The 20,973-nt window shown below is 34.7% G+C and overlaps 2 protein-coding genes across 2 annotated transcripts in view; one reads left to right on the top strand and one right to left on the bottom strand.

The window, feature by feature from the left end:
* Positions 1 to 20,973, bottom strand: part of LOC5568128 (probable glutamine-dependent NAD(+) synthetase) — a 380,498-nt gene that overhangs the window by 253,412 nt on the left and 106,113 nt on the right. The gene's annotated exons all lie outside the window — the stretch shown is intronic.
* The window catches only part of LOC5565478, a 157,858-nt gene that overhangs the window by 47,404 nt on the left and 89,481 nt on the right, over positions 1 to 20,973 (top strand). Inside the window, exons 2-3 of the mRNA XM_021837247.1 lie at positions 4,625 to 4,806; positions 15,372 to 15,524. Coding sequence (XP_021692939.1) covers positions 4,788 to 4,806; positions 15,372 to 15,524 — 172 coding nt within the window. The 5' untranslated portion in view covers positions 4,625 to 4,787. The remainder of the gene's footprint in view (positions 1 to 4,624; positions 4,807 to 15,371; positions 15,525 to 20,973) is intronic.

Below are 20,973 nucleotides of genomic sequence, written 5' to 3'. Positions count from 1 at the left end.
CTTCCTGAGTAAACTGCCAGTTTATACAAACATATTGCTAGAACACTGAAAAAGGATAACACGATTTGATACTTGTGTTCTGTTACCTAAAGTGACGTGTTTCTCAAACGCACATTGCTATATCTTCATTTTTTCTCTTCGTATGTTTTAAGTATTTACATTACAGCAACTCAAAACCTCCTGTAGTCTGAGACAAATCACTACAGTTTTGATATATTGTCAATTAAAATAAAAACATACAAAAGCATTAACGTACGCACGAACTCGATAACATTGGCGCAAGAAAATATCATTTAATGAAAAACTGTCCAAAACATACCCCATTGTACATCATTCCAGCACCCGTAACTTTTTTCTCCCACGACGAATATTTTTGGCCCCATATCAACTTTTTCTTGTCTCATTTAGATCTTTCAAATGATATATGAGTCATCCGTGTACATTCCGGGACCAAACTCCATACATTTTTGCCCAATCTCCTTTTCCCTTTTCTCTATAATAGACGGTGTTTTTGATGTACATTTCCAAAATTAGAATTTATATTGAACCGTTGAAACGTTTTGCCACAAATATTTTCTTTTAAAGATGTGTTGTTCATTTGAGCTACCGTCGTTGGGGGTGAGAATGGGTCAAAATGGGATATGTACGATTTATTTATTGAATAACTTTCTCAATTTAACTCCAATAAACTTCAAACTTGGTGTGTATGTTCTTTGATGCTACTTAAACAACTGTCCAAAAAATTATAGACAAATATTTATTCACTGCGGCGCAATACGTGAATGAAAAATGACCCAATCTCACCCCATAGAGGGGGAGACATTGGGTCACTGTAATTGAAATAACTTGTTATTGAGAATATGGCTGCAAAACCATTCACAGCTGAAAAATATTGATGCAAAAAGACGAAAAGACATCAAAGATGTTTCACAAGTATAATAAACCTACTTTAAGGAACGATTATAGCAAAACATTGAAAAGCTATGAGAAAAAATATGTAAACCCAGCATTTATCGTCAAGTTTACACAAATTTTCTTGTTTTTCCCCTCAAATTGTCTTTACAGTTACATTTCCATTGCCATAAAGCCTATTCAGTTTGCTCAAAAGTTTATAGAAACAGTAATTATTTTAAACCTTTGCAAGTAGTTAAATTTCGGTGCGACATTCCACGATCAATACATTTTTGGCAGATGTTGACGTCATAATCCCGGTATTTCAGCGATCCAACTCATTCATACTTCCGTGAGTTGTTTCTATAATATGAAAACACTAATAAATAATTAAATAAAAAAAAAAAACCTTTGATAAAATATTACGATGTTGTCGAGCACGAAGAACAGTTGCTGGTTTGAGAAGTTGTCAAAATGTGTTGCATTGTTATTCAATGCACGGGATCCTCAACTAGACTTGTTTGATGATTCAGAGATGCTGTATTTAGATAGAATAAACACATTTTAATGAAGAAAGAGTACACATGGCACCGTAAAACAAAAAAAAATAGACTTGTGATTTCATTAAGCATCGTTCTTCCTTGACCCAATCTCACCCCCATTTTCAATGTTTTAGACATCGTACCGACAAAAATGAAATTTTTGTAGAAAAATCAAATAGATTCCGGAAGATACATGTGAAGTGTAATGAAAAGACTTTCAACCTTCTACTAATATAACAAAAGAGAATAAAGTACATGCGTTATACTTTGCACAGGAGAAATTTAATGTTGTAAATTTAGTCTAGTTTCAACATACAAGTTTGCTGATATAGTAACAAAAATGTCCTCAAAAGTTCCGAGAGAATTTTATCTCTATTCTCCTGATAGATATGAAGTACACAGAAAAAAAATATTCAAATTTCAATGTACAGTATGGCCCATAAAAAATGCGAAAATCGTCATATCATGTTTTATGATAGTTTTTACATAGAAAATGTGAATGAAACTAAATATTATTCATAACTCGTATTGTTTAATCTATTTAGACGCAGTTTTTCACTTTGGATATGATTTTTATCTGTTACTTTCACCTTACCAGAAAGGAATTGGAAGCATACCTTCAAATTTTATCATGCGGACGTTGAGTTCAATATCTGATTGATGAAAGCTTCTAAACATCAACGATGGCGTGGGATTCTTCACAGGCCTTGTCTTCAGAATACGCCCATATCGAATGATAGAATTGGTTTATACCTGGGTAATTTGAGACTTAAACATATTTTCGAAAATACGGCTCATTTTGGAGAGCTTTGATTAAACCTTCGTATAAGTGTGATAAGCGGCTCCGTTTTGCTCAAAACCTTTGAGCTAGTATTGATATAAGTTGTCTCTAACCGAAAGAACAAATTCCATCCTCAAAAATCTGTTATAGGCCTCCGTATTTTGTTTTTATTCAACCTTAACAAAAAATAAAGGCATATCAAACCTATAAGACGCAAATGCCCTCAAAACTATGACCCTGGCAAAATATTTTATTGTGACCATGAAAAACACGTTATCTAAGAACTCCTCCATCCTCTGATACCAAACAAACTAAAATTTTCAACAATAAAGTGTCATTTTTGAAGGTGGAAAGTTTATTACCAGAGTATACGACAATCAGACGCTGTTTCTAGCTTTGGGTGGACATAACCTTTGAACTTATTTGCTTTATTACATTATTTAGGACAGTTAGAAAAATACGACAAAAATTGTCCTGGATAGCGAAGTTGTGTCAGAATATACAACAATAATCAGAAATTACATTCACTATCAAAAACAATGAAAAAACGCTTGTGGATGCTATATTCACGTTCAAACAATTTTTGCATTTTTTTATGGGCCATACTGTAGTGTAAACTGAAGTCTACTGTAAAAATAAATCAAATTCGTGCATTATTGCAGTGTCATGTAAACTCCAATGAATATACATTCAATTTTCAACTAAAAATGCTTGAATATTACATGATCGTGTAAATTTAAAGTGAATTCGATAGAAAAATAATGGATTGGTCGTTGAAATATAGGTGTTATGTGATGCTCCAAATTTGTGCATGAAAATAAACTTAAATTTACAACTATTTTTAGCTGTGTATGGCATGTCCGTGTACATTCTTTGTATATACACTGCGAACTGATTCAGTTCGATAACTACTTGGGTATATACTTAATGTGGATAGAAAATCACTTAAAAAACGGCTAGGAATTCTGCATATGCACAGTATCTATCTTCTATATAAATAAAAATGGAGTGGTGCTTGAATGACACGAAATGAGATGAGAACGGATGAACGGATTGACGTAAGTATAGGTCTGTGGGATTTGTGGCCATGTGATTAGTGTTGCCAAGCATTTAACTGCATTGAATCAAGGAATGTGGGTTCGATTCCCGCTTCAGTCCGGAAAACTTTTCGTCAGGAATGAATTTCGAGTGTCTTTGAAAAAAGAAAGTATTCCTCTGTTGCACTCGACAAGGGGTGCGACGTAATCGTGCGAGGAAGAAGTTTGGGACAGTTTACGAAATATTCGGGAAAATGGGAGAAGGGATTATGTAATCTTGTACATGACATTTTACAACAGCCTGCTTGATGGCACGATAAAGTTTGCCAGGACCACTAGTTTAAAATAGCTTTTCTGGAACAATTCTTGAATTTCTGTCTAAGTTCCTATAAAAAGTCTGGTGGAACTGTAAAGACTTATTTTTTATTTAATTTGCGGGCTTTTAAACCTGTAGGTAGTTTATCTCTCCATCCTTAAATAGCTCTCACGCTAAATTGAATTTTGACTTTTTTTGACGATATTTATTCTGCTGCTGTTTCTAAACCTAGTTTAAAGTAAAAAAAACGATCACTGTATTGAACGTCAGATGCGCTTGCTTTAGCACACTATTTTCTATGTTATGTTGAATATACAACCAGTGGCTGCAAGATTTCAATACAGATCTTCAAATATTGTACAATTTTGTTCCAGTATGTGTATTGAAATTTTACATTTTCTGTATATGCATCTACATTAAACAGTTTTTGCATTGGGCTTTGTTATGGGTGTAGAAGAGTAGTGATTGGTCCGTTGAGTCTGTTGCCTGCTCCTTTGTGGACGAGTGACGAAATCCTGATCAATTGTGTCCGGTTCGCGTTGCGCGGATGAAAAAAAACGAATCGTGCGGGTGAAAAAAAAAACGATCCGTTGAATCTGCTGCATGCTTCCGTGGGACTGAAGGTTTTTGTTGGAGCGAATTCTGGAGGAACTCTTTAGAGTATCCCTTGAGAAATTGCTGGAGAAATTTCTGCACCACATTCTGCGAGAATTGTTGAACGAATTCCTAGAGAAATTTTAACAGAGTTTACTAGAGGAAGCACTTAATGTTTTCATGAAAGAAGCTGTAGATCTAGAAATCACTGGAAAAATCTTCAGAAGCTCTTGGTTAAGAAATTTGTTAAAATATTCTGGAAGAACTTGAAAAGCACTACCAGGGTTCACTGCAAGGATTCTTCCACTAGAACGATGGCTCTGATAAACGAGACATCCACCAATCAATTCAGCAGTCATTTTTCAATCGAAAGATCAAAACCAACTTCTTCCGTTATTCAACTAAAACATTTGTTAATGTATGTATCTAATGTATTGTATCCTTTTCTCCCTCATTGTTCCAGCCGGCTACCTCGGCAGTTTCCTCTCGAACAGCCTCAAGACCAACCAGCTGGAGGTCAACACCGACTCGAAGACGCTCCGGCCGATCGCTCGCCTCAAGGAACCGCGGGAACTTTTCGCACTGCCGAAGGAACGGGACTATGACTGCCCCCAGCAGGCCCCCAGATGGCCGATCGAGTGCCAGGTAGGAGCCGAACCGCAAATTGATTTCAATTCATATTTATCATAAGCACCAATAATCAGCAACAAATCAGCATTAGAAATGCATACAGGTATTATAATGGCACTAAGAATTATATGCTCATATAAAGCTATTATCGTGCTTAATGGTTACTTGGAACAAAATAGACCACGCGTTTCCATCGAAATTGCCGAATTCGGCACACTAACCAAATTATTACCGAAATTATAGCCGATTTACCGCACGTATTTTAATTTTCAGTGCGAAATGAACACGGGCTGTTGCTTTTTGCATCGGTTTTGTTTACGGTTCCCAGCTGACCGCTGCCGCCGACTGCTGCCGATTTTCCTAGAGGGTGGTCGTTAAATCGAACATCACAGCTCCGAATTTCGGCCGAGGTATCAGGACGGCACGCGGCCACGCGGATGGGTAGTCTCGGAAAGCGGAAAGTTGTGTTTGTTTTGAAAAGCTAAATCCGGTCCGGCCGTGTGCAATGATGCCGACGACGACGGCTCGATTTTGCGAGAAGCGCGGGCGCCGGCTCGTGTGCGAAATTTGGCCTTTATGACGGAGGACTAAGAAAGGTATTGGAATTTTCGAAAATTTTCGACGCGTTGAATGTAGAAAACATTTAATGGATTGCTTGAAGGTATCGATATACGCTTTCTAAGTTTGTTTAAGAATAATATAAATATTACTGTTACAGGTTAATTTTCAACATGATTTGACTTCATCAAAATGAAGCGTATTCACAAAAAGTTTGACATTTGAGAAAAATATCTAAAATAGTAGGTTATATAGTTCAATTCCACAATTTCAGTATGAAGTTCTTTCATATTAGTCAAAGTCTACTGTATAGTTTTCATAAAAACATACACTCCCACCTCTTATCCAAGATATTCGGTAAATTTGAAGCATGGTTTGAGAACTCTTCAGAATGGCCATTCATGTTTTCCAATTCTGACTTTAGATGCCAACACTGTTCTATTTTTACCAAATGACCAAATAATATGATTCAAGTATCAATTAAATTGAATGATAACGATACGAATATTCTACAAAGCTGTAGTACACAGTTAAAAATAATGAAGATTACACGTCATGTAAACTTCATTTATGCCATGTAAACACGGCGTCATGTAAATTTAATTCTGAAACCATGTAAAAATATGTTATATGTCATGTAATCACTTAGGATCAAGCTAGATTACATGACATATAATTGAAGTTTACATGACATATCATGTAAATATCCATGATATTTCACGCTCCAATTATGTGCATTATATGTCTCAGAAATTTACACGTTTCGTTCGAACTGTGTAGGTGTTGCATGCCAAATCTTCATGTAACTGGCAACATTGCTGAAAAAGAATTGTTATAAGTTCGAAATCTCAAATTTATAGTGAGAAAACGAAATACAATGTTTAGCAATGTAGGAATAAGCTTCCTGTTTAACCCTTTTTTTCTTATGTAGGATTCAAAATTATTTGGCAACACTGCTAAAGTTAAGTCGAAAAGTCCAATAAATTGAATTTTCTGTCAGGTTCAGCAAACATGTAGTATGATTTTTATTTTATTCATTGCGATAGATAAAGCGATATACAATTATTTTTGGAGATGGCAACACTGGTCCATTAAAACGTCCAGCGTCCTATTTTGAGGACAGATGTACCGAACGCCCAGTGTCCTCAATTTGGGACAATGATTAGCGCAAATAGCTTGAAAATAACACAACATATAATGATATTATGTTTGTTCATATACCTGATATCTTCAAACTCAGTGGATTTTAATTTCGGATTTCACTCACCACGTGGCGCTACAGCATGATCAAATGTGTTTCAATACATCCAACCCCCTGAAAAATTCGAAGTTCAACTTTTACAATGCATATCTCTGTTGTTTTCGAAGCGTTTTCGATTTTTTTTTCAGCAATGGAATCGAGCATCATTCAAGATCAACGTCCATTTTAATTGGCTCTAATCGAATGCGTCTGCCCAAAGTTGTTTAGATTAGACACTTCCTATAGTTTTAAAAAATACATTCAGCAATAAAACAAAATTTTGTGTGATTACATATAGTTTTTTCGACAAGAAAGTTATTGTAGAGCAGTGCAAATGTTTTAGCAGAAATAGAGTTCTTGGTTACACTCCAAATATATTTCACTAGAAAAATAATAATGAATACTCTTTATTTTAAACTAATATAAACACAATTCAAAGCGATGGCATGTAGTTTCATTGACATCAATTTGACTGCAGTAGACCAATAAACATTTTTGGGTCGATCAATCACTCAAAATTGTTTTTTTTTTCTCAAAAACCTACGAAACACTTAAGGCTTCCAACCTGTTTGCTTGTAAATCAATACTCATAGCGTTTATATCTAGCTTTTTTGGTATAAATTTGCTTATAAAAGTCTAGTGAACATATTTGAGCAGACATAGAAATTTTTTATTACATTTTTTTTTTACCAAACGTAGGTTTTGAATCTCTCTGGCTTTAAATAAATATACATATAATAGTATAATAAATATAAAGCAACGGCATATATTTTTGGCATGTAGAAATTGTAGAAATTCAGTGAACATATTTGAGAGGAAAAAATAAATTTGATTGTAGAAGAACAACAGTTACATTCTTTTTAGTTTTTTGCTTAAAAAACTTCAAGAAACTATAGTTTTAAACTTGTTAGCCTCTAAATATAGAATCAAAGCGAAAGCACATTTTTTTGGCATTAATTTGCTTATAAAAGTTCTGTGAACATGTTTGAGGTAAAATGAAAATTTAAGATTACACTCAAAATATTTTTTGCTTTAAAATGAGAAAACCCTCATTATTTTAAATTATTTGCTAGTGGGTCCAAACTTGAAGCGATGACAATTTTTTATATATATGAATTTCGTTCTAGAAGTCTACACGAAGCCACAAATCAATCCAACTTTGACTTCTTTTGACTCAATTCGGCTTTTCCGTGCGATAACCCTAAATTTTGATTAACTGGCATATACCTACCTATCATTAGGTAGTTTTCATTTGACGAGAGCAAAAAAAAAACAACTCAGTGCAAAAAAATCTACGCAGAGTTAGCCTTCGAAGTCTGCGTAGTGTGTTAAAGCAACTTAAAATTATGTAAACTCGAAGTTCGATGGAATAAGCCAACCCAAATTTGACTTCTTCCCTCAAACTTCGACGGGGAGTGCATCTCTCTCTTTGTTTTGACAACAGTGCCGTTGCTAGAGAGGCAACACAACCCAACCGTGGGTAAAAACTACATGTAGTTTACCCAAATTTGGGTATAAAGAACTTTTTTTTGGGTAGTCTGATTTCTCCGTTTATACCTTCTAGACATTGAGCAGAAATATAAATTTTGCAAACACTTAGAAATTCATTTTATATTAAAACTACATAAAATCTTATTTGTTTTAAACTGCTTGCCTGTAAATCAAAAATAATAGATAATATCATGTATTTTTTCGACAAAACATTAATTGAAGTCTAGTCAACGTGTCAAAACAGAAATAAAACCACACATTTTTTTTTAAATGAAGCAAATTGGTGCAACAGTTTTGGAGTTATGAACATGTTTGTTTCTGGCACCAATCTGGCCGTATAAAGATCTTGAAATCTTCAAAAAAAAACATCACTGTGTAATTTTACGATTCCTTGACGGCAACTCAACCGATTTTCATGATTTATTTTTAGAAAAGTTTCTTATAACCTAACATTGTATATCCCACATTGTAGTTTCTTGAAAAATTGACTAAAAACAAAATGACGGCTAAAGAATTTGTACATAAGGAATGTTGGTCCCCCAAAGAACATCCAAATATCTTCAAAACCCCGTGACCAATGATCAATATTGACACAGTTTCTAATAATAGAGGAGTTTTTTGAAGGCTTGTGAAAAAATGGTGCAAAAATATCGAAAAACAAAAGTTATTGCAGTTACAATATTTTTTTTATGTGGTAAAAAATGAGGCCGCCGGTAGAGGGATGAATTAAATGATATCAATAGACAAAACAGGTCCCAAAGATGTATAACTTATTCTAGTTTTACAATTATTACCAGTTACAAACAAAAATACAATCCACGATGAAAATACAAATACATACATTATCATTATTCGTCAAGAAATGAAAAGAAAACGGATTTAAACTTTCTCCGGATCATTTGTCGTAAAACGTGGAAGTCGAAATAATTGTTTTCAATTTTTGATTCGCAGACAAAAAGTTTCAAAAAGGGATTTTCGTGGTTTTTGAGGTAAAATAAGTCTTTGATGCACTCAAAAATTTCAATTTCCTGACAAACATGTTCACCAGACTTCTAGAATAAAATTTATGGCGACAAAACAAGATATCATCGCATTAAATTTTTATTTATCGGCAAATAATTAAAAAATGGGGTTTTAGCAGAGTACAATTAAAAATATATATTTCTGCACAAACATATTCAATGCATTCCAGCAGTCATGTTTTTTGGTTGTGCTGCTTTTCCCCGAATGTCGTTTCCCCGAATATCCCGTTTCCCCGAATAACCCACTTCCCCGAAAAGATTGTCAAATATTTATACATTTTAGGATGGTGAACGTACTGGTCATCTGATATGCACCCTTCTTTATTTAATTGCCGGTTCTTACGAGTTTCACCGTCCTCAGCATTTTTGGCAACATGTGTATAGCCGAGACTGACCAAATACCTCCTTCTTTTTATTGCTTATCGTTCTTTCTATTCACCATCCTGCCACTCAAAACTATTTTTTGCGACTATTTGAATTGCTCCACTTTTTGGGGAAACGGGTCATTCGGGGGAATGGAATTCGGGGAAACGGATCGTTCGGGGAACTGGCGTTCGGGGAACCGACATTCGGGGAAACGACATTCGCGGAAAAGTAGTACAATCATATTTTCTAGTTGAGAAAACCTCCGGGTATTGCTTTGAATTTTACTTTATAGGCAAACACTGTTAAAAACTGAAATTTTCTGTAGTTTTTCAATTGAAAATGTTTTGAGTGTAATCAAAAATTTATATTTCTGCCCAAACATGTGTGCTGGGCTTCTACAATCAAATCCGTGTAGAAAAAACTACATGTTTCCGGGTCGTCTATTTTATTTATAAAAGAACAGATTCAATAAAGAGTTTTTCGAGTATTCTTGGGTAAAACAAATTTTGAGTGTAATCAAAATCTTATATTTCAACCCAAACATTCGAATTTGGGATCTGGAATTTATTTTTTGTTTGTTATGAGATTTGAGAATGTGCCCTGAAGTAAAATCGATAAAGTACAATAAATTAAAATTATCTGTTATTCAAGTCTCTATCATTTAGTTTATATGTTAAACAACATTTTTTGGAAGCTGGCAGCACTGTTCAAAACTAATATTAGAAGAGGAATATCCCGAATAGTATAACCCATGAAAATATGGAAACAATCCTGTTAATCTATTTTTAACGGGATAGTATGCAAGGTGTTAGAATTTCGAAATTATGTGTAAAAACTGTTGCAAAAACCGGTTCAAAATGATACATGTTATCAAACTTTAGTGAAAAAATCTTTCAACTTCAATTTGATTGAAGTTCAAGCGAAAAATAGTTTTGAGATTTCTGCACCAAAAACTTGTAAACAATCCCTCTGAACTGTCAAACGCCGCCTTCAGCTCGTTTGCTTGCAGTGTTCTATTTAAATGTTCAGCTATTTTAAAAAGGCATTAAGTGTCATCCAAAAAAAAAAGAATTACTAAATATTCAAAACTAGCAACTTTGATTGCTGAAAAACATTTAAATCCCAGTCAACCAAAATGTACGCATGACGAAGTCACCTTTTGCTCTATGCGTTGGTTTTATGTGCAAAGTTTCACTATAAAATGTCGCAAAGAGGCCTTATACGTACAAAAGTGGAGGCGAAAAACGGGCCACGCTATGTCAGAACAAGACGATTATAAATTATAAATGCACATCGGGTTTCTTGTTGCTAGTGTTCAGTATTTCGATTATAGTGTCATAATCGGAAGGTTTTAAAATATTCCATCGATTTATTTTTTATTTTTTCCACTTTTTAGCTACTTTTCACACTAAAACCCATGAAAACCCCGTTTCCTGAAGAATTTCCGTTCTTTTCAAAATGTATGGAAAAAAAATCACCGATGGAATATTTTTAAACCTTCTGATTATGAAAATATAGACCAAATACTGATCTCTAGCGAGAAAAATCCGATGTACATTCGATTTTAATAATCGTCTGGCTCAGACATAGCGTGCGAGCACATTTGACATGGTGAAAAATGGCACACAATGAGGAGGTATAAATTTAATTGCGAACTAATCTGTAACCTTATGCGACTTAATTTGTGATAACAAATGTTGATTTGACAGCTGCTTCGGATTGATTCAGAATAACAGTAGGGGCTCAAGTAGGATTGGATTTAATTATATACTTTTCTGTGACTCCTTTACATTTTTCACCTTAATATATTTTAATTCCCTCTAAAACATCGCAAAAAATGTAACAGTGTCCAAAGGGGGTCTTTGGGAGAGCCAAAATCGCATTCCATAACTACGCAGTGAAGTGATCCAGTATTCGCCACCCTCATTTTTAATACAAAAACAAAGTTTCTGATTAGTTTTTATATTTTCCTTGCTGAGCATGGATTGCAAGCTTTCATTTAATGTATTGACAGTAACCAAAGGTCGTTTGATTTATGTATAAACAATATTTTTCCTTAGGGTGGCCAAAACTGGTACACTTCCCCTACTTTATATGGCTTTTGATAGTAGCAGTTATCCCATCTATCATTATTGAACACACAAATTACTATCTTGTTGTGGTTCCAATATATTGAAATTAATTTGATTCTTGATTATGGCCTACACGAACCAGTCCGAAGCATGTCGCGTTTATTCAATCAGTGTTATTTTGTATTTGACTTTTATGTATCGCGTGAAAGAAATAAGTGTAACTTTAGACGTGTCTTATGTTAGTAACATTTTGAATTCGTCATTTTTTGTCTTAGCTTTAAGAATTTTGTCATTGGGGTGACCATTTTACCTGTTGACTAAAAATAAATAAATAATGAACTTCTCTAATGGAACAGTGCTGCAATCTAACGACAGAAATATGTTTCATTTATTGCAACTAGAGGAACGTCTTCATTGGATTGTCGTAAAAATAATGCTCGTAAAAATATTAAAGTGTATGACACTTCAAAGTTCGAACTGATGGGACTCTACAGAGAACAGAATTCAGAAGACAGAAGAGATATAAGAGAAGAGATATAAGAGACAGAAGATACAGTAGAAACAGAAGAGAAAGAAGAGACGGAACAGACAGAAAAGACAGAAGATACGAAAGGGCAGGAGAGACAGAAGAAACAGAAAAGGCTGAAGGGACAGAAAAGAAACAAGGGACAGAAGAGACAGAAGAGAAATAAGAGACAGAAGAATCTGAAGAGACAGAAGAAACAGAAGAGATAGAAAAGACAAAAGAGATATAAGAGACAGAAGACATGAAAGAGACAGAAGCGTTCTTGGAACCAAGATTAAGCGTAACGATTTTTCAAATTTTCGACACATACCATATGATAAGCCACGAATCCAATAGGGGAAGGTGAATTGATGACGCTATTTTGTGTTTGCTGCACGCTGAATTCAGCGAATTGGATTTGGTTGGATGGAAGCGAAATTAAATGCCAGGCGAAGTGTGTTTGTTTTGAGTTTTTCCCGTCGGACGGTGGCATTGGAGAATGTCACAACAAAAAAAATCCTGAAGATAGTGATCTCGTGGATGTACCAAACAGCATCAGCTGTTGGTAATTAGAAATGTTTTACCACTAGGTACGATTGGAAGATTGTTGCGGTTGCGTTGTGGATGGTGGGTTGTGTGTATCATTTTTTTTAGGATGGCTTAGCTCGTGAAGGTGACATTCATTGAGACAGTAATGTACGAGAAATGAGCAATTAGCATTTTTAATGTTGGTATGATTTATGGCGACGAACGCTACATGTTTTTTCTTGACCTTTGTATACATGTTTCTTATTTCTGGCGTTACATCCCACTAAGACAGAGCCTGCTTCTCATATTAGTCATCTTATTAGTATTTCCACAGTTATTAATTGAGATCTTTCGTTACCAATTGATCATAGGTTGGCGAGTCCGCTTTCTCATTGCCCGCAATTGGACAATAAAAAAGGACCCAAAACAAGTGTATGATGAATTCGATGATGTACTCAGATGTCGTCATCAACGGTGATTTCGATTAGTAAGAAAAATTACCATTGTGAAGGCCATCTTTGAACTCAAACATCTTCGTCCTTAAAAGATAATTGTAAAATGCATTAAAAATAAATTGTTATGTAAAAAAATTAATCCACCTTTAAACTTAGAATCTAATATAGCTTAAAATTTACTACATGAAAGCATTTTGAACCTGTGTAAATACGAACAACACTCTCCATCGAACACGCCAAGATGCAATGGCAATCTTCAAGCAGCGAAAGCACAGCTCCAGGTTCATTTTATCGACAGTCGTAAATCAAATGTCTCTACAATTAGAACGACCAAAAAAAGGGAGTTAATTATTCGATTTCCTGCTACCAACTGAAGTGCGTGACGTCACTAGCGGTATTGACGTGGAAGAAACCCCACCTTTGGCAGTGCTGAGGTTGACTGACGTTCCCATCATCATCATCATCATCATCATCACCAATGCTAGCAAACCAGTAAAAGTCAAATAATCGGATACCCAATCAATCTCCTCACGAAAAGTGCGCTTGTTGCTATACACTATAAGCCAAGACCGCTGGAAATTGGCTGAATAGTTTTTCCAAGTTTTCCTTATCGGACGGCTGCAATCGGTTCCATCCTCGGAACTGCGCGAGGACCTAGGAGAGGCTCTATTTATAAAACCGGTGCCGGCGAAAGTTGATCGAACTCTCGACACTTCTTCTATGCAAATGAGTTCCTTCTTGGAGCCGTTCCCTGGCCTCCTGGTACCAAACTTAAGTCATGATCACGGAGGGGAGCGACTCTGAGTGTCTTAAAAATGGGAATTTAGAAGGCTGAATTTAGAGAACAAAACGAGACTTGAAGGAACCAGAAAAAAGGGGCTTACAGGAGCCAACAAAAATAAAAAATAAAATTCAAACAAGAACCATTAGACCAGACATTTCTTAAGAAATAGAAATTCTATGAATTTCATTTGAAATTCTGTGAAAAAAATCGATTGAAATTCTACGAATTTCGTTTGAAATTCTAAGAATTTCGTTTGAAATTCTAAGAATTTGGTTTGAAATTCTATAAATTTCGTTTGAAATTCTACGAATTTCGTTTGAAATTCTAAGAATTTCGTTTGAAATTCTAAGAATTTCGTTTGAAATTCTAAGAATTTCGTTTGAAATTCTAAGAATTTCGTCTGAAATTCTACGAATTTCGTCTGAAATTCTACGAATTTCGTCTGAAATTCTACGAATTTCGTCTGAAATTCTACGAATTTCGTCTGAAATTCTACGAATTTCGTCTGAAATTCTACGAATTTCGTCTGAAATTCTACGAATTTCGTCTGAAATTCTACGAATTTCGTCTGAAATTCTACGAATTTCGTCTGAAATTCTACGAATTTCGTCTGAAATTCTACGAATTTCGTCTGAAATTCTACGAATTTCGTCTGAAATTCTACGAATTTCGTCTGAAATTCTACGAATTTCGTCTGAAATTCTACGAATTTCGTCTGAAATTCTACGAATTTCGTCTGAAATTCTACGAATTTCGTCTGAAATTCTACGAATTTCGTCTGAAATTCTACGAATTTCGTCTGACATTCTACGAATTTCGTCTGACATTCTACGAATTTCATCTGAAATTCTACGAATTTCATCTGAAATTCTACGAATTTCGTCTGAAATTCTACGAATTTCGTCTGAAATTCTACGAATTTCGTCTGAAATTCTACGAATTTCGTCTGAAATTCTACGAATTTCGTCTGAAATTCTACGAATTTTGTCTGAAACTCTTGAATTTCGTCTGAAATTCTACGAATTTCGTTTGAAGTTCTACGAATTTCGTCTAAAATTCTACGAATTTCGTTTAAAATTCTACGAATTCCGTTTACAATTCTACGAATTTCGTTTGAAATTCTACAAAATTCGTTTGAAATTCTACAAAATTCGTTTGAAATTCTACGAATTTTGTTTGAAATTCTACGAAATTTGTTTGAATTTCTACGAATTTCGCTTGAAATTCTATAAATTTCGCTTGAAAATCTACGAATATCGGTTGAAGTTCTACGAAATTCGATTGAAGTTCTACAAATTACAATTATAATTCTAGAAATTTCGATTGAATTTCTAGGAATTTCGATTGAAATTCTACGAATTGCGATTGAAATACTACGAATTTGGATTGAAATTCTACGAAAAAAGAGACTTGCTACCAGCCCTGTGTCATAATGGGTTGCTTCATTAGAATCTCGGTCCTTCGGCGAGACCACTTCTCTCCATCATTCTAAAGATAACTTAATTTTTATCGATACTAATATTCCTCTCACTTCTTTTCTTGCTTTTCCCACCCGGTAGGTTCAGGAGGAGCGGGTTTACCACATCAACTATGCACCGGAGACGCCCGAGCCGTACTATCAACCGACGGGGAAGGAACTCCAGCCGCGGCCAGTCGGCGAGGAGAACGGCGTAATCGTGTACAATTACAATCCGACCAGTGCGGTTCATTATGTAAGTTCGGGTTGAATTGCGGCGGTGGTGGTTTCTTTCAATACAGTACAGTAGAAGTGTTTTGGATTGTTGGATTTTTGGAGTGTGGTGCTGAATTTCAAACAGGAAATGGTGATTGGCTAACGAGCAGCCCTGCAAAGCTTTTCATTAGAATGAGGTGTACAGTATGCACTTGTTATTCAGATAGGTTTGATTGGTTTGATGGTCAGTTCTACATTACACCAGATTCTGTTTTTGCAAAAAAAGTTTTCATTTCAAAATTTCAAAAATCGAAACACTATTACGATTTTTGAAATTTTGAACTCGACGTTTCATGCAAAAATAAGGTTTTGGCGGAAAAAAATGTATGGAAACTTTTTTTGCACGGCCGTGTAAAAAAAATCCGTGCAAAAACAGAATCAGGTGTATATTCGAAAGAGATCCGACTATTTATGGCTGTACATCCATTGGGTTCGCCGGATGCAGAAATTGCTTCTTTCCTGCAAAAGTGGTTTTAGAACACTAGCTAAGAAGCAGGCTTTATTATAATTGGGACGTAATGCCAAGAATATACTAATAATCACTGGAAGTTGATTCTAGTGACATTTTTGGTTTTACTATGGTTTTGATAGCTAACATTTGACTTACATAAATAAAGCTTATTGAACGTAAATTTATAACATGTTTTGTAGTTTTTTCACTTTGGTTACGAAAACTCGCTGATAATAATTGTAGGTTCGTTAACAATTTTCAAAATCAAATAATGTTTTTAAATGTCATTGAATGCTCTTCTAATTTTGGAAAAAAAATGAACCATTCAAAGAAGAACTTTGAATTTCTTTTACAAAAATCTTAAAATATCTATTCAAACTCATCAAGTTTTCAAAATTAAAATAAAAAAAAAATAAACACTCAAAATGGAATTCAATTTTTGAAATCAATTGTTAACACGATTTTCTCTTACTAAATGACCACTTTTTTATAAAATAAGAAAAATAAAACAAACATTTATGAAGACGATAATAATTTATAAGGTTTATGAAATAGAGTTTCAAATCTTATAATATTCAGAATTTCTTAAGCAAAAATATTTGTATATGTGTGAAAACTTTTCGCATTCTTACAGTATTGGACAAAACATTTGCAACTTTTTCGATTTTCCATACAAAATGGCCAACTTTGGAGGCTCATATCTCAATTATTTGTGAACCAATTTGAATGAAATTTTCACAGCGCGTCAGATATAACTTGAATTTTAACATATATTTTTGAGAGATTTTTCTTTATAATTTATGTGATTTTTTTATAATTTATGTAACCTAAAAAGTTGAAGGAATATCATTATGATGTCTTCAGCAAAGTTGTAGATTTAGACAATGTAAATATGTTAAAATTCAAGTTATATCTGACGTGAAGTAAAAATTTCATTCAAATCGATCCACAATTTTGTATAGAAAATCGAAAAAGTTGCAAATGTTTTGTCCAATACTGTATGTATTCAATTTATAATTATATAAAACAAAACATCAAAATTTAAATTTCAATATTTCGAAGCAAAAATTTCTTTTAACTATGAATTCTAGCAAAAGCAAACACATCGAACGTCGTAGAGTTTTTTTCGAATTTCGAAAAAAGCTTCTCGAATGTTTGTTTAACTTTCCTTATTATGAAAAAAGTTACATATTACGCATTAAGGGTCAAAAATGTTCCATGACTTTGAAACACTCTTAAAAATCTATTTTTGAACCGATTTTCGTTCTTTTAGCTTCAATGAATACCATTTCCGTTACGGCCAAACTAAAAAAAATAATACAGGAAATCGACATCATTCTCAAGTCATATTTTATGTTTTGTTTATGTATAAGTAATACGACATTTATCGCTGACGAAATACGACATTTATTGCTGACGAGACGAATTTTAATTTTTGACAGTAATCGCAATTTTGTGACCTCTTTAAAAGGGGCTTCAGAACTTCCTTCAGGAAAACGTCCAGAGAAACCTTCAAAAATTCCTCTCGAAATATCTCCAGGATATCCTCCTGAAATCCTCCAGGAAAAAAAAAAGTTTCCACTAGGGCTTTTGCCAGAGATTCATCGAGGAAGAACTTTTGTTCAAATTCTTCAAATTTGATACATTTTAGACCGGTTCCGAAGGAGCTACAGCAATACCTCCAACAATTCCTGCCAGAAAATACCTACAGGGATTCCTCTAGAGATTTCGCAAATAGTTCCTGCAGGATTGTCTCCAGTGATTCCTTCCTAGGTTCCTCCAGTTAAATCTGTACTGGGATTCTTCCAGAATTTTCTCCAAGGATTACTCCAGGATTTGTTTCAAAAATTCTACCAGGAATGCTCCGGAAATTTCTTCGGAGATTTCTCCAGGGATTTGCAAAACGATTTCTTGTGGTATTCCTTCAGAGATTCCACCAGGAAATCTTTCAGATATTTCTCCAAGGATTCTTCCAGGAAATCTCTACAAGGACTCTTGCAGAAATATCTTCAAGGCTTTCTCCAGGAATTCCTCCAGGAGTTACACCAGGAAAATTTCTTCAAAGATTGCTGAATATATTTCTATAGTGGTTTCTCCAGAATTTCTTACGTGTATTCCTCAAAGGATATGGAATTTCCTCTAGACATTCTCCCAGAGATACTACCAGGAAAATCGTTACATGACTTACTCCAAGGATTCCTCCAGACAATTCTCTAGGGATTCCCCAGGAATTTCTCCAGGGATTCGGTCGTGGCGTCCAATGATCCTCCGAGGATTACTCCAAGAGTTCCTCTTGCAATTCCTCCAGAGATTCTCCCATGGAATCCTGCAGTAATTTCATCAGAATTTATCCTAAGAAAATCTCTACAAAAATTCCTTTTGGAAAATATCTTCATGGATTCCTCCAGGGATTTCTCCAGGTATTCCATCAGAAATATCTTCATGGATTCCTCCAAGGATTGTTTCAGGTATTTCTTTAGAAAAATCTCTAAAGGTTTTTTAGGGACTTTTCTACCGATTCCACTAACAAAATCTCTACTACAGTGATTCTTTCTGGGATACCTCCAAGGATTCTTCAGGGTTTCCAGGAGTTCTTCAGTAATTAACTTAGATAATCCTTTAGAGACTCCTACAGGAGGAGGGATTCCTGCAAAGATTTCTTTAGCTTTTTCTTCAGGAATTTATCCAAGGGTTGCTCCAGAAAAAAAAATTTACATGGTTTCCTTTAGAAATTGCTCAAAGGATGAGCTGGTTGAGAGTCGAAATATGGGTTTTATCTACGAATCTTTATTATAAAATGTCGAATTCATGAAGTTATTTCTGGTAGAATCCCTAGATGAATTTCTAGTGAAATTTCTGGAAGAATTCTTGGAGGAAATCTCAGGAATAATTCCTAGAGGAATCGAGAGGACTACGTGAGGAAGTTCTGGAGAAATCATTGGACACATATCTGAAGTAATCCTTGAAGAAATTGAAAATCTCTGCAATAATGCTTGAAAAAGTTGCCTGAGAAATCCTTGCAGAAGTTTCTGGAGAATTCCCATTCAAGATTCAACTGAAAGAATCACTGGAGGCATTCCGGCAGAAACTCCTGGAGAAGTTGCTAAAATCCCTGTAGAAATATCCCTCCAAAAAAATTTAGAATAATCCATAAAGGAATAACTGGAGGAATAGGGTGGGGCTTATTTCCAAAAATCTTCCGTAGTCAGGATTTACAAAGTGGAAAATGATTATCAGTCCCAAAATAATATCCTGTGAAAAAATGAGAATTTTCGGTGAAGGTTTAGAGGTGGCGCAAAGGGCGTAAGTGCAATTTCCTCATTTAAGTGAACTCTGAAAAAATTGGGTATGCTTTTCAGCTTGTTTTGGTGATTTTAGGACCCTTAAGGGCAAAAAATCACCTCAAAATTGCGATGTCTCCACTCCTTCAGATGATATTTGACGAAATATATTTTATACATGCGATTTTTGGCCCTTGTATAGGTTACGCTGACTGATTACCATGAACCCGAATTAGCATATGAATAGCTGGGGCGGATTCCTATGTAAGTAGAATGGAACAACGAGCAAAGAAGAATGAGAGAAAGAACAAAGGACACAGAAGAATGTAAGGTGGGGTGAGTTAAACAAGGGAAGGTGTAACTGATGATATTATATTAGAATGAACTACGGAACCGTGAAAATATCTCGGTTTGATGTATGAGATGTGATTATATGCAAGTTTAACACTAATTTTGTATTTTAGAATGCCCGTTCAATATAACTCCAGCAATTGCTTTTATAATCTGAAAGAAATTACAGAGGAGCCTAAACCCATACAGGCTCAAAATCCGTACACTGCATACAAATAGAAGGAGTTTTATATGAAGTGGAAGAGTTTAGATTCATTTCATACGTGTTCGGATTTTGATCCCGCACGATATATCCTTATTAGGTAAATTCATAAACGATTTCTGCTTTCTAGCAGTAACACTTCCTCTTAGAATGTCCACAGGAATTTCTGGATTATGATGCCACTTCAACAATTAATTGCGTTTGGGCTTCCAATACTTCACTTTTGCCACAACACCTTCAACATAACTTCGGACAAACGAAAATGCAGTTGAAGTTCAATACATCGTTCTACATCTGTATATGAAATGGATGTATATAAACAAAAATCAAAGGAAAAAATCGGTAGTCGAAATTCATATTACTGCACGAGCTTCTATAGGGTGCAAGAGATAAAGCACTTCAGGTTGAAAACCTCTCGAAATATAACAAAAATTAAGCTTCACAGTTCTGAAACATATTTTTTTAGGAATTGCGACAGAGCTACATGAAGGAATTTTCACAGGATGTCCTATGTATATATAAATGCTTATATAAATTTGTTATGAATTTAATTAATCCTTTGTGTGGCTGAATTTTCAGGATGTATATTTTGCAACGGTCCATTTCGATAAATTGCTATCAAAATCCAGGAAAAAAAACCGAACGATTATTGAACTAAAGCAGTGAAGTGGACATGCATTTATCTTTACCTACCAGGAGAATAATGATTAAACTTCGCATGGAGTTGAGGACATTTTAGCCGTTACTGCAATTTTTCTATCAAGAGTAATCTAAAATCGTATGCATGGGTCAAAAACTAGAGATGGGTCAAAAATTGGTGCTCTTCCCCTACTTGAAAAACATTGCTCGAAATATTTCTGAAGTAGGTAATATTAAATAGAAGTCAATATAATCATCGTTTTCTACTGGAACTTTTCTCCATTGCGTAAAATCGAGATTTTACAAGATTCCTCAGTTACACTCAACACATCACTAGTTTCACCCTCCCAACTGTTTAACCCACCCCACCGTACATTCTTCTGTATTCTTTGTTCTTTCTCTCATTCTTCTTTGCTCTTCGCTCCATTTTACTAGCATAGGAATTCTCCCCAGCTAATCATATGCTTATTCGAATTCATAGTAATCAGTCAGCGTAACCTATACA

Source organism: Aedes aegypti, chromosome 1 (genome assembly GCF_002204515.2).
Source record: "Aedes aegypti strain LVP_AGWG chromosome 1, AaegL5.0 Primary Assembly, whole genome shotgun sequence".
NCBI lineage: Eukaryota > Metazoa > Arthropoda > Insecta > Diptera > Culicidae > Aedes > Aedes aegypti.
This window is presented reverse-complemented; position numbering and strand designations above follow the sequence as displayed.